The sequence below is a fragment of the Eptatretus burgeri genome, chromosome 12 (assembly GCF_056783735.1).
Source record: "Eptatretus burgeri isolate ZD-2024b chromosome 12, Ebu_testis_v1, whole genome shotgun sequence".
Classification (NCBI taxonomy): domain Eukaryota; kingdom Metazoa; phylum Chordata; class Myxini; order Myxiniformes; family Myxinidae; genus Eptatretus; species Eptatretus burgeri.
In genome coordinates this window covers 80,860,163-80,873,914 of record NC_140972.1, presented here as the reverse complement: position 1 = coordinate 80,873,914, position 13,752 = coordinate 80,860,163, and the positions used below count along the sequence as shown (strand labels likewise).

Sequence of the window (13,752 nt, the reverse complement as noted above, 5' to 3'; positions counted from 1 at the left end):
TTCCTGCTGTTACAGGTTGAAAACACAGCTGATTCATGCCTCAAGGACAGCCCCTGTGCACAAGGTGCACGCTGCAAAGCCCTTATTATTCCCTCATTTTCTTGGGAAAAAAAACTTTGCCTTGTACATGGGGATTTACGGTATACCGAAGCATGACGTGTCTTACCTTAAAATAGCTTGAATTCGAAGAAAGGCTCAAGTGCAGGCAAGCTGATGAGAGCACATGATCATGTGCTGCCTCTCGTACTCAGCGTTGCACTGAGGAACCTAAACCACATGTGAGTGCATACAACCATAACAAAGCGCACTTCATGAACTGCGGAAGCTAACTTGCACTGGCGCGTTTAGGTTTGGTCTTTGCTTTCATTGGATGCAAGCTGATGGAGTGCCATGAGTCGATGTGTATTTTCATACTGGAAGTCATGCATTATTCAAAGTTATGGTTTGGGATAGTTTTGCATCGTTTAACGTTTAAAAAAAAAAAAATAAAATTATCTCCACCACTGAAAGTGAAGGATGTTATGTTTTTACCCTTCTCTGTCTGTCTGTCTGTCGGTCTGTCTGTCTGTCTGTGTGCAGGATATCTCAAACAGTTGTGGGCCAGATCCGGATGAAATTTGGTGGGCAAGTTGGGTGTGTGACAAGGATGAAATGAATAGATTTTGGTGAAGTTCCAGATCCGGATCCGATAATTTATTAAGCGATTCTTCACCATTGAGAGACAGGGCTAAACTGATATATATCGCGATATCTAAAAAAAGTTTTGGACGGATTCAGATGAAATTTGGTGGACAGGTTGGGTGTATGACCACGACAACTTGATTCGATTTTGGTGAAGATCCGATCCAGATCTGGATACGAGAATTATTTACTTTTTAAAGTGATTCTTCACCATTGAGAGGAGGAAGAGAGGAGGAGGAGATTGGGACCATACTCCGTGCAGAGTATTGGTGCCGCTTAAGCAGTCTCCTTGGCTATTGGGCACAATCCTGGACGGGTCGCCACTCCGACACAGTATACCAGCATGCTGGCACTCATTTTGCCGACCTCAGAAGGATGACAGGCCGAGTTAACCCCACCTGGTATTAATTCAACAGCTGAGCGGGATTTGAACTCAGAACCCTAGTATCCAAAGCCCACCACCCAAACCATTAAGCCAACACCAGGCATACCATGAGTCAATGTGCACACCATTGAGAGATGGGGCCAAAAATGATATATATCAATATATTTCAAAAATGTATTGAGCCCGATATGTTTTTGTGGATCAGGCGTTGTGTGGCGGAGGCGTGAGCTCTACCGAGTGCCCTTCTAGTAAATTTCTTTATTTATTAGCTCAACTGAAACGTGGTTCTGGGGAGCTTTCGGAACGGCGTGTCGTCCCTCTGTCCGTCAACAGATACTTGCAGCAACTTCTCTGAAACTACACATTCGATTTCGATGAAACTTCGCCACAATGTTCATCACCCGTGATGTACCAAAAATTGTTCATGGCATTTAAAACAAAAAAATCAGGCCCTGAGAGAGTTTACGGGCGTTTCCCCCAACATATAGGTATTTGCTTTCTTTTCAGAAACTAAACATGCAATTCCAATGCAAGTTGATCACCACCTTCATCACCCGTGATGTACCAAAGATTTTTCACACAATCAAAATGACGACACACAACACAACAAAGGGAACAGTGGGAGAAACGGGAAACACCAACAGCATGGCGGAGGGAGAAAGTATGTGGAGACGGACAAACAAGAGATGCAGGTAATGATGAGGGGTCAGGGAGGATGTGGAGGGGTGGGCAATATGGATTCATAAGAAACATTTTGGGAGGGTGTGGGGTGGTTTAACGGGTGTACAAAAGATCATGATGTTGGATGGGGATGACTTGAGATGGTGGTGAACAGCTATCTTTAAGACCTGAACGGAAGTTTGAGATTGAAGGCAGTATAGAAGGTTGTTCCAGAGGTGGGAAAAAGGAGGAATAAATGAGTGGAGGTGAGCAGTGATTCTGGATTTAGCCAGTTTCATGAGGAGGAGGTTGCTGGTGGACCACGTGCATCCTGCAGATACCTGAGGGGACAAAGCATGGAGAGAGAAAGGGTGGAAGTCCAGAAATGAGGTAAAAGATGACAGCGAGACCATCGACCGATCGGCAATAAAGAAGTGATATGCCCATAGACTCAGCTTTATCGCAAGAGATTCCAGTCTTATTGAAGGCCTTTGTTTCCATGGTGTCAAGCTGAGCGAGATGTGAGGCAGGGGAGTCAGCCCAGAGGGGAGAGCAGTTGTCTATCGGGCTGCAAATGAAAGCCTTGTCAGTGGATACGAGCTCAGGTGTGCCAAGGAAGGACTTTGCACGATGGAGGATGCCCATTTGGCATCTCGTTTTGGCGCCCAATTTTGAAATGTGGCTTGTCCAAGAGAGATCATGCCTGAGATTGAGACCCAAGAGTTTGAGTGACTAAACCTCTTTGAGAGGGTTCTCAAGAAAGTATATGAAAGGGTTTGCAGTGTCGTCCTTAAAGAGAGTGAGGGAGTGCGTGCGTGCATGTGTGATGTCTCATGATTGAAAGACATGTTCCAAGTGTTTGACCAGTTTGTGATTTTTGTCGGGGTCTGAGGAGAGAGAAGAGGCTGCTGCCTGACTTGTCAGAGGGATGGGGGATGTCATGGCAGAGAGTGGATTCATCAGCAAAGAGATGGAGGATTTTCCAGAGTCAGTGAGATCATTGATGAAGATTAGGAATAATATGGGGCCCAGAACACTGCCTTGTGGTACTCCAGCCTTGACAGGGAGAGGAGAATAAAGGGTTCTGTTGAGAGCCACACGTTCACTACAAGAGTGGAGGAAGTCAGTGATCCAAGAGTGGAGTTGGCTTTGGATTCCATAGGCAAACAGTTTGGCGAGCAAGGCAGAATGCCAGACTGCATCAAAAGCTCAATATATGTCCAGAGGGATGGCCCTGATCTTATGTCTTATATTGAGGGCCTCCACCATTGTTGGGAGAATAGAAGCAGCATGTCCAAGGTAGAGTGATCAGTTCTGAATTTAAATTGATGATTTGAGATGAGATCATTGGAGAAAACTAATGGTTTTATGTCTGTGATAGCCTTGATGATGATTGGAAGCAAAGGGATAGGTCTGAATTTAAGGGGATCAGTTTTTGCACCATTTTTGTGTGGTGCAGTGAAGTTGGCGATTTCTAAGCAGATGAAAGATGACTTGGTGCAAATGACTCAGTGAAAGGGCACAGAGAGAGAGTGAGAGAGTGAGAGAGTGAGAGAGAGAGAGAGAGTGAGAGAGTGAGAGAGTGAGAGAGTGAGAGAGTGAGAGAGTGAGAGAGTGAGAGAGTGAGAGAGTGAGAGAGTGAGAGAGAGAGAGAGAGAGAGAGAGAGAGAGAGAGAGAGAGAGAGAGAGAGAGAGAGAGAGAGAGAGAGAGAGAGAGAGAGAGAGAGAGAGAGAGAGAGAGAGAGAGAGAGAGAACAGAGAGAGAGAGAGAGAGAGAGAGAGAGAGAAAACAGAGAGAGAGAGAGAGAGAGAGAGAGAGAGAGAGAGAGAGAGAGAGAGAGAGAGAGAGAGAGAGAGAGAGAGAGAGAGAGAGAGAGAGAGAAACACAACAGAGAGAGAGAGAGAGAGAGAGAAGAGAGAGAGAGAGAGAGAGAGAGAACAGAGAGAGAGAGAGAAGAGAGAGAGAACGAGAACAGAGAGAGAACGAGAACAGAGAGAGAAAGAGAACAGAAAGAGAACGAGAACAGAGAGAACGAGAACAGAGAGAGAACGAGAACAGAGAGAGAACGAGAACAGAGAGAGAACGAGAGAGAGAGAGAGAACGAGAGACAGAGAGAGAGAGAGAGAGAGAGAGAGAGAGAGAGAGAGAGAGAGAGAGAGAGAGAGAGAGAGAGAGAGAGAGAGAGAGAGAGAGAGAGAGAGAGAGAGAGAGAGAACAGAGAGAGAAACGAGAACAGAGAGAGAGAGAGAGAGAGAACAGAGAGAGAGAGAGAGAGAGAGAGAGAGAGAGAGAGAAACAGAGAGAGAGAGAGAGAGAGACAGAGAGAGAGAGAGAGAGAGAGAGAGAGAGAGAGAGAGAGAGAGAGAGAGAGAGAGAGAGAGAGAAAACAGAGAGAGAGAAAACAGAGAGAGAGAGAGAAAACAGAGAGAGAGAGAGAAAACAGAGAGAGAGAGAGAAAACAAAGAGAGAGAGAGAGAAAACAAAGAGAGAGAAGAGAGAAGAGAGAGAGAGGCAGAGAGAGAGAGGCAGAGAGAGAGAGAGAGGCAGAGAGAGAGAGAGAGAACGAGAGAGAACGAGAGAGAACGAGAGAGAGAGAGAGAGAGAGAGAGAGAGAGAGAGAACAGAGAGAGAGAAAACAGAGAGAGAGAAAACAGAGAGAGAAAACAACGAGAGAGAACGAGAGAGAACGGCAGAGAGAACGAGAGAACGAGAGAACGAACAGAGAGAGAGAGGCAGAGAGAGAGAGAGGCAGAGAGAGAGAGAGGCAGAGAGAAGCAGAGCAGGTTTTTAGGACACATGAGCTGATACTGTCTGGTCGAGTAGCAGAGTCAGAGTCGAGGGTTGAAAGAACCTTCTCTATCTTCTCAGGTGAAAAAGACCCAGAGTCGAGGAACAGTTGGGGATAACAGGGATGGATGGGTACCAAGAGTGAGGGGTTTGGGACACACGATTTGGAAGCAAACATAGAATTGAGGTGTTCAGCTTTCTCACAAGTAGTCGGCTGTGGTGCCATTTGAAGAGAGGGAAGGGGGAGCATACACCAGAGACAGACTGTACAAGGTGCCACCCAGGTTTTAGAGGGGGGAGACAAGTTTGAAAGCTCATTCTTGAGATTGAACAGATGTTTTCTGGCTCTCCTGAGTGGAAACTGGTTGTGGACTTTTTGGAATGCAGTGAGATTGCCTTTGGTCGGATTAGCCTTCCAGAAAGAGAAGGCAAGTTGTTTCAGAGCAACTGCCTCACTACAGGATTCAGTGTACCATGGACGGAAGAAGGGTAGGATAATTGAAGATGAAATGGGATGAATCTGAACATGTGAGAGAGAGCCGGTTTCTATGGAAGAATTCCCAGGCTGGGTTAATATTAATAAGTAAGCCAATTGATGTGTAGTTAAGGAGATCCATTTTATGAAACATTTTATGTAATGCCTTGGTGATAACTGATTTCTAAGCAGATTGAAGATGACCTGTGGTCAATGACAGGGTGAAAAGGGCAAAAAGAGGAAGTGCAAGAGCAGCAGAGCAGGTTTTCAGGATACGCGAGCTGATGCCGTCTGGTCCAGTTGCAGAGAATGATATCTTCGACCGGACTTTTTATGATTGTTGGGGCGACCTCCACCCTGCCCACCCCTCCCCCCCCATCAGGATTGGCACTCATGCATAGTGTGTGTTCCCATGGGTTCTTCTGTGTATCCACACCTATATATTGTCGCTTTAAAATGTCTTTCTCCGAAACTGTTTGGCCAATCGATGTAAAACTGTAAACGTGGGAGCAACTCCCCATGGATAATATTATGTTGCTAACTCTTGTGTAATAGATCACATGATATGGCAGCCATGTTCAATTAAAGGAGGAATATTGAACATATTTTTCTCCGAAACCGCTCAACGAAATAAACCGAAACTTGACACATGTCATCAACTCCCCATGGGGTATATAGGGTGATAACGATGATGTCATCTGTGAAGTGATATTCTTGCCATAATTGGTTGAATCGGAATCTGAAAATTCACATCTGATGTACGACCCCATGTGAATATAGAATTAAATGTATGACGTCATCGGTCATGAGGTCTGTCATCCATATTGGAATGCAAATAAAAACGTACAAAAAAACAATCTTCTTCAGAACAATGTCACAGATCGATGCGAAACTTCAAACATGATCAACTAGCCAGGAATATGTTTGATTTTTTTTTTTTCTTTTTCATATTCACCATCACTGACACAATTTAGCCTTGATGTGCACAAAAGTGTTCATTAAATATCCTAATAATCAATCCATAATTAATAAAGCTACAGATAATGGCAATCCATTCTTCCATCCATTGGGACCATACTCTGTACAGAGTGTTGGTGCTGCCTAAGCAGTTTCCTTGGCTATTGGGCACAATCCTGGACGGGTAGCCACTCCCACACAATTTACCAGCATGCTGGCACTCATTTTGCTGACCTCAGAAGGATGACAGGCTGAGTCAACCCCACCTGGTATTAATTCAACAGCCGAGTGGGATTTTAACTCAGACTCCAAGGATCCCAAGCCCACGACCCTCACCATTAAGCCAACACGAGGCATATAACGGCAATATATGTCCCATGATAGGGTGCATGGATGATATGGGTATATGGGCCATAATAGTAGCGTGTTCAGTTAACGTTGGTATTTTTGTTCAGATTGAGCATACAAGGCGAGGCTATTTGCTCGACGAGTTCCGCTCCAGTTTTGTGTTGTATTTTTTTTTTTTTTAATGGTCCTTTTTAACGATGCACAATGGAGCCTTGATAAATGCGTAAGCATCTGTCGTGACACATTTGTTCACATAAAGTATCCACATTTTGCTCATTTTGATGTGCATGGCCTTCTTTACAGGTATGTGAATGGCCATGCGAAGAGGCACTATGAAGAGATCTTGCGACCGAGCACAGACAGCAGGTGCCAAGACAAAGATAAGATTCAGCACACGGTCTGCATGGATTGCAATAGCTACAGCACATTCTGGTGAGAGAAAACATGCTAATGAGCACAACTTAAAGAAAAAAAATTGATTTTTGTGCAGGACATTGCCACTTTATATGTTTGAGCTTTATTTTCTCCACGCTTTTTGAAAAAAACGTTTTATTTTTGGTTAAAAAAAAAAAAACGTAATCGACTACGTCTGTCTGTCTGTCTGTCTGTCTGTCTGTCTGACTGTCTCCTCCAAAACGGTTGTGCAGAAATTCACCAAACTTGGTAGTTATGATCAACATATGACAACAAGGTGCGAGAGCAGTATCATTTTGGCCCCGCCCCCTTGAACGGCATCAAAAGGTTAAATCCCCAAAAATGGAATTACGGGCACGTTTAAACTTCTTTTTTTTAAATGAAACTTTGTATGTGCAATCATCATTGGGGTCACATGAAATATGTAACGGTTTTTATTTTTTGACCCCGAGTTTATGCCACAGTGGGTGGGGACTTGGGGTCACAGGGGTCAAAAGGGATTTTTTTTTTTAAGATAAAATTTGATCTTGGGTCATTCCTAATATTGCAGTAGATAGAAGAAAAATCGTGCAAATTATGATACAAGCATCAAATTTGGCATTTCTGTTCTGCAGGGCTTTCTGATCAAATCTGCCTGATTGGCCATTTGAAAATCCAAATTTTGAAAAATTTGAGAAAAAAAAAAAACTTCAAATAAATTTAAAGTCACAGATGGCTTGAATTCTTGAAGCGCAAGTGAACATCCCAGACAGAGAACCAAGGGGAGATGCAGTCATCATTGATGGCTCAGCACTTATCAATGCCCTACCTCCACACACTTCAAAGACATTTGATGACTATGCTAAAGAAGACATCATCCGAAAGGTGGAATCCTATGGTGCCAGGTACGAGAGGGTGGACGTAGTGTTTGATGTGTACAAGAAGTCAAGTCTGAAGTCCGAGGCAAGGAATCAGAAGAAGAGTGACACGAACCAGTAAGACCCCCAAGTAACTGGAGAAGCTTTCTTCGAGATGACAGCAACAAGACTGAGCTGTTTCACTTCCTTGCGGAAAAGATGTGTGAAGCATAGACGACAAGCACAGTCATTGTCACAAAAGGAGAAGATGCCATTAGCAACACAAGGAAGTCACAGGATGCTGTCTCCATGTTGTCATGAAGAAGCTGACATTCGAATATTTGTACATGCCAGGGATGCAACGACGGATGGTAGCAAGTCCATTATCAAAAAGGCTAATGACACGGACCTACTAGTCATAGCAATATCTGTACTGCCATCCTTACAGGAACTAGGTCTTGAGAACATGTGGATTGCCTTTGGCCAAGGAGCCAAGGCATGATGGATTCCAGTCCATGAGGTAGTTTCTGCAATAGGGCCTGAGAAAGCGAGAGGGATCCCATACTTCCATGCGTTCACTGGATGTGACGTCGTGTCTGCCTTCCACGGTAAAGGGAAGAAAACTGCATGGCAGACTTGGAACGTCTTTGATGATGTTTCTGAAACATTCACCAATCTCAGCCAGCATCCAACATTGATTCGTGATCTTGACTTTTTTGAAGAATTTTTTTTTTTTTTCAAATATTTCAAAATTTGGATTTTCAAATGGCCAATCGGGCAGATTTGATTAGAATTCCCTGGAGAACAAATGTGCCAAATTTGATGCTTGTATCATCATTTCCACAATTCCTCTCAAAAATTGCTGTTATCTGCCCCACTATAGTGGAAATTTCTGCCATCGTTAAACTTTGTTTTAGGTGGGAAGCATGGAGATTTGCGATGGTCCGCCATCGCCTTTGCTCTCGTTTGTTTTGCAGAAGTCTTGCAAAAACAAATTGATACACAATCATTAAGGATTTTTAAACACACAATACATGTATACAGTGTATATATATATATATATATATATATATATATATATATATATATATATATATATATATATATATGTATATGTATATGTATATGTATATATGTATATGTATATATAATATAATATAATATTCTGGAGTGATAGGATAGTGGAGAAGTAATCCACTTGTGCTTGAGCTGGGTAGTCTGGGTTTGATTTTTGGCCCAATTATAAACTGCCTGATTGTTGCTTCATCGGCAGGGTGTTGTTGCATGACAAAGTACATCATCCCTCATAGGACGTTAAGCTGGGTGGCCCATCTTTGAGCATTATTTGCTGGATGGTGGGTGATGATCCACAGTGCCTTTCACGAAGATTAGGCGAGATACCGCCAGCACTCTGGCCAAATTCTAAATTCCCACCACCTTTTTGTTGAATGCTGGGCCTGGCCATCTGCTTCATGAGAAACGTGTCCAAAACCCTGCCTGGCCGAACCCTCAATAATGTTGCAATAATTTGCTCCTTTTAAGAAATAGTAGTTGAAGATGTAAGGTGCTCTACATACTTGTTACTGTTTTGTACGATTATGCAAAACAATGCCAAACAACAACTTTGTGTATGACTTCAGTTACAGATGTGATGACTTTGCCGTCAATGACAACAAACTTGGCTCTGTTCAGCGACTGCGAGAGCATCTGCAGAATCTGGAGAAGTATGATGAATGAATATTTTAATTTTGGTTTATTACTGCAACTGTAGATGTGTTACATAGTCATTACTGCATCACTATGCCTTGTCAATGACGATCTGAGTATGTTATTGGGAAGTCGGTTTATGTGAAATAGCAATGAGTGAATCATTTGTCACTTTCTTCTTTGTGAATTTCCAGCAATAATGGGGCGGCTCAGCCCAAATATTCAAAAGAATTGTGCATTTTGTGATACAAGCACCAAATTTGGCACAAATGTACATTAATATGTTGCGAACATTTTCAGATATTGGGCCACTTGAAATTCTCTCTCTATGTCCGCCATATTGGATTTCAAAATGGCCACCACTTGAAATCTACATTTGCTATTATCTCTGGACGTAATGCAGCTATTGACTTGATTCTGGTATCTAAATGTATGTTTTTGGGGGCAAGGAATCCAATGGTACCATTTTCAACTTAATATTATCTATCACAGTCTGTTATATAATTTTATTTGGAAATTATCTAGGCAAATATTGGATTCAACACAATACTTTGAAAAGAATGTCTTAGTTCTGTAAATATAAATAAATAAAAAAAACTATACTAAATCACTAGTAACAACTCAGACAAGCTCATATATACTGGCAGTCTAAAATATAAATTCATATCCCATTAGGAAACAAAGTGACCCATTCATTTGTGTTTTTCATCTGCATATTTTATGTAACATTACATTCATATTGTCAATAAATACCAAACATGCATAATCCCCTTTTCCTCGACCCTTTAAGCCATCTTTTGTGTTTCTGGAGTACAGAAATTTCTTGTATAGGCTTCCGTCTGTCTTGTTTCCTTAACAATGCACTGCAGCATGTCTTTAACAATGTTTACAAACATGACTCCACTACATGTCTTTAATCACAGCCCTGACCCAAATAAAAGAGTAGAGAGGCTGCATGTGTGTTGACCCACAACAACTGTGTGTGTGGATCTGGGGATGCACGGTCCAAGACAGTCGCTCCCTTGCCGCACTACTACACTGATGTACCCCCTGTCACTAGCAGCATCAAGAAGTCGCCTGTCCCAGCTGCTAAAGTGGCGTCATTGACCAGAGGAGACTTCAAACAGCAGACTGATGAAGAATACCAATGGCTAGGCAATGCAAAGCGAGTCCTGGAAGACAACACTGGTACAGTGGACAATGACAACACATCTTGGGCTGCATCTCATGCCAGCCGACAGCCACCAGATGCTCGAGTCATCTGCCCCACGTCGCTGCTTCCACTCTTCCTGGAGAGTGCCCACACAGTGGCCATGATCCGGCACTCAATGAACGTCGTGAAGAATGCTGTGGAACACCTGAATCCTGGACAGACACCAGTGGTCACCGTTGATCAGCCACTGTTTGCTTTGGCCAAGCAGATACAGTGGAAGTGGCCAGAGAGCTATGGTGAAGACCAGATAGTGGTGATGTTTGGTGGCCTCCACATCGAGATGGCGGCACTGAGGACACTGGGGGACTGGCTGAAAGGGAGTGGTTGGGTGCAAGCACTTGTGCAAGCCGAGATTGCGACAACAGGGACAGCAGACTCATTCCTGCGAGCATCCCATGTCTTGCGCACAAGAAGAGCACATCAAGTGACTGCAGCAGCACTGTACATCCTGCAACACCGTGCCTACAACCACTACTGACTTGGAGAAACCAGGGATGCAGAGGACCTTCCAGAGTTTGAAGACTGGTGTTGCCAGAGAGGAGAAGACATCCCCCAGTTTCACTACTGGGCAACCGTGCTGGAACTAGAACTGTTGGTTCTAGTGTATGTGTGTTCTCTCAGGCAGGGATCGTTAATGATGTACCTCGATGCTCTGACAGAGCTGGTCCGCTGGTTCCATGCACTGGATCACACCCATTATGCTAGGTGGATACCAGTGCACCTGAAGGACATGGCTGAACTCACCATCAAACACCCAGATGTAGCCAGGAAATTCAGGGAAAGCCACTTCACCATTCAGAAAACGCAGAGGGTGTTCTCTTCAATCCCGATTGACCAGGCACATGGGCAGAATAATGCCTGCATCAAAGGAGACGGTGGAGCAGTTGGGCTCACTGACAGCCCAAGTGCCCTACGTCGCTGGATGGTTGCGGGACCAGAAGTTTCCAGGGTGATCGAAGAATTCCAGGATGGGAACCAACACTGGAGACTGCAAACAGCAGACACACGTCATCATGATCAGACGCCAAGTGTACAGGCCTCATTTGTGAAAGATGTTCGCTCTCTCGTCGGTGTCATCGAGGAGATGGGCAACCCATTCGAGGAGGAGAGTCAGGATGTAGTCAAACTGGACACAAAGGAGATCGCAGATCCTGCTGCTGTGGAGACAGTGATGAATGCCAAGAGGATTGGCCAAGAGCAGTTCGAGGCTTTCACCAGAGAGTGTCTGTTGGACAGAACAAAGGCAGTGGACGCACCCATTCCTCGTAACAAGCTGAAGGTGTTCAGCACTTCCACTCCAAGAAGCCAGAGCATAGGTCAGCAACAGCTCGCCTCCATCAAGAATGACCGTGAACTCTTCGCACGGCTGTACATTGGCTGCCAGACGAGGGATGGAAACCTTGAGGAGTTCTTTTGTCACGAGAATCAGGCATGTCCTCCTGCATTATCTGATGGTGGAAGCCTCTGCACTGGTCCCAAGAGTGATCTCCTCACATGCTTGGAAGAAGTCTCCGACACAAAGACAGAGACTCCTGTCATGACCTGTATTGTGCTTGATGGAGCGGCCATCGTCCAGATGCTGAAGCCGGCTGCATCAAAGACCTTTGAAGAGTATGCACAACAGATCTTCATCCCATATATGTCCACGAAGCTGCAAACAGTGTCACGCCTGGATCTGGTCTGGGATACTTACCTTGCTGATTCACTGAAAGGTAGTACATGTGCAAAGTGGGGACAAGGTGTGCGGAGATGTGTGGTGGCTGCCGCAGCCATACCAGGAAACTGGCAGAACTTCCTACGAGTGGACAGTAACAAGACCGAGCTGTTCAGGTTCCTCTCAGCAGCTCTCATGGAATGGTTTGACCAGGAGGACAAGCAACTCGTCATTACTGATGGAGAGGCAGTGCTCAGCAAGCCACTACTGCCAGATCTGACCTCATTCGCCCCATGTAACCATGAAGAAGCTGACAGTCGGATGTTGCTGCATGCATCTCACGCAGTCCAGCATGGACACCATGCAATACTCATCCGGACTGTAGACACCGATGTTGTGGTGCTGGCAGTGTCCCTGGCACAGGAGTTGCAACCAAAAGACAAACTGGCTGGCATTCGGAACAGGCCAGAGTTTCCGATACCTAGCAGCACATGAAATAGCAGCTGGATTGGGACGAGAGAAGGCTCGTGCACTGCCAATGTTCCATGCTCGAACTGGATGCGACACTGTCTAGTTTTCATAGACATGGCAAGAAGACTGCGTGGGCAGTCTGGACGGTACTGCCAGAAATCACTGAGGCACTGCTGCTGCTGCTGTCCTCTGCACCTCGTGACATACCAGACGATGCAATGCGCATCATCGAGAGGTTCGTGATCCTGTTGTATGATCGAACCAGGAGGAAACTCTTCGCAAGGAAGAACAATGTGCAGCTCATCCCTCCAACGAAGGCAGCTCTGGAGGAACATGTCAAGAGGGCAGTGTATCAAGGTGGACATGTGTGGGGTCAGATACTGCTGCCAGCACCAGAGCTCCCTCCACCAACCAACTGGGGTTGGTCAAGGACTGGAGAAGGAGAGTACACACCTTACTGGACCAGGCCAACTGAGGCAGCTCACAGCTGCATTGAGCTGGTTTCTTGCAAGTGCAAGAAAGGGTGTGTGAGGCGCTGCAAGTGCAAAAAGGCTGCCCTTCAGTGCACAGCCCTCTGTGTGTGTGAAGGGGACTGCACATGACGATGAGTCAACAACATACATGTACTTGTGGCAATGCTGAACTTGTTAACATGACACTGTTTATGTACACGTATCTTCAGTACCGGTATATAGCCTGGTGTTGGCGCAGTGGTTAGGGCAGTGGCTTGGGATCCAAAAGGTCCTGAGTTCAAGCCCCTTTGGGCCACTGAATTAATACACCAGGGGGTGGACTCAGCCTGTCATCCTTCCGAGGTCGGCGAAATGAGTACCAGTATACTGGGCCGGTGTATACCCCGGTTAAAATAGGTGTACCATATCCCTGTGTCGTAAGAGGCGACCAGGGTTGCGTCAGGAAGGGCATCCGGCATAAAACATGTGCCCAATCACTATGCGGATCATACGGATGATCCGCTGTGGCGACCCCTAACGGGAGCAGCCGAAAGAAGAAGAAGAAGAAGAAGAAGATCTTCAGTCCCTGTATATACCTAGCCTCAGATACCAGTACACCGAGCCTCAAATACTAGACCATGTAGCATGTCAGTATTATACCTAAGACATTTGCAGAACTAAGACATTCTTTTCAAAGTATTGTGTTGAATC

At 45.0% G+C, this 13,752-nt stretch overlaps 1 protein-coding gene across 4 annotated transcripts in view; it reads left to right on the top strand.

Moving 5' to 3' along the window:
• The window catches only part of USP3 (ubiquitin specific peptidase 3), a 111,428-nt gene that overhangs the window by 32,673 nt on the left and 65,003 nt on the right, over positions 1 to 13,752 (top strand). For all 4 annotated transcript variants that reach the window (XM_085848682.1, XM_085848681.1, XM_085848680.1 and 1 more), the window contains exons 3-4: positions 6,598 to 6,726; positions 9,185 to 9,268. In XM_085848682.1, coding sequence (XP_085704808.1) covers positions 6,698 to 6,726; positions 9,185 to 9,268 — 113 coding nt within the window. In that variant the 5' untranslated portion in view covers positions 6,598 to 6,697. The remainder of the gene's footprint in view (positions 1 to 6,597; positions 6,727 to 9,184; positions 9,269 to 13,752) is intronic.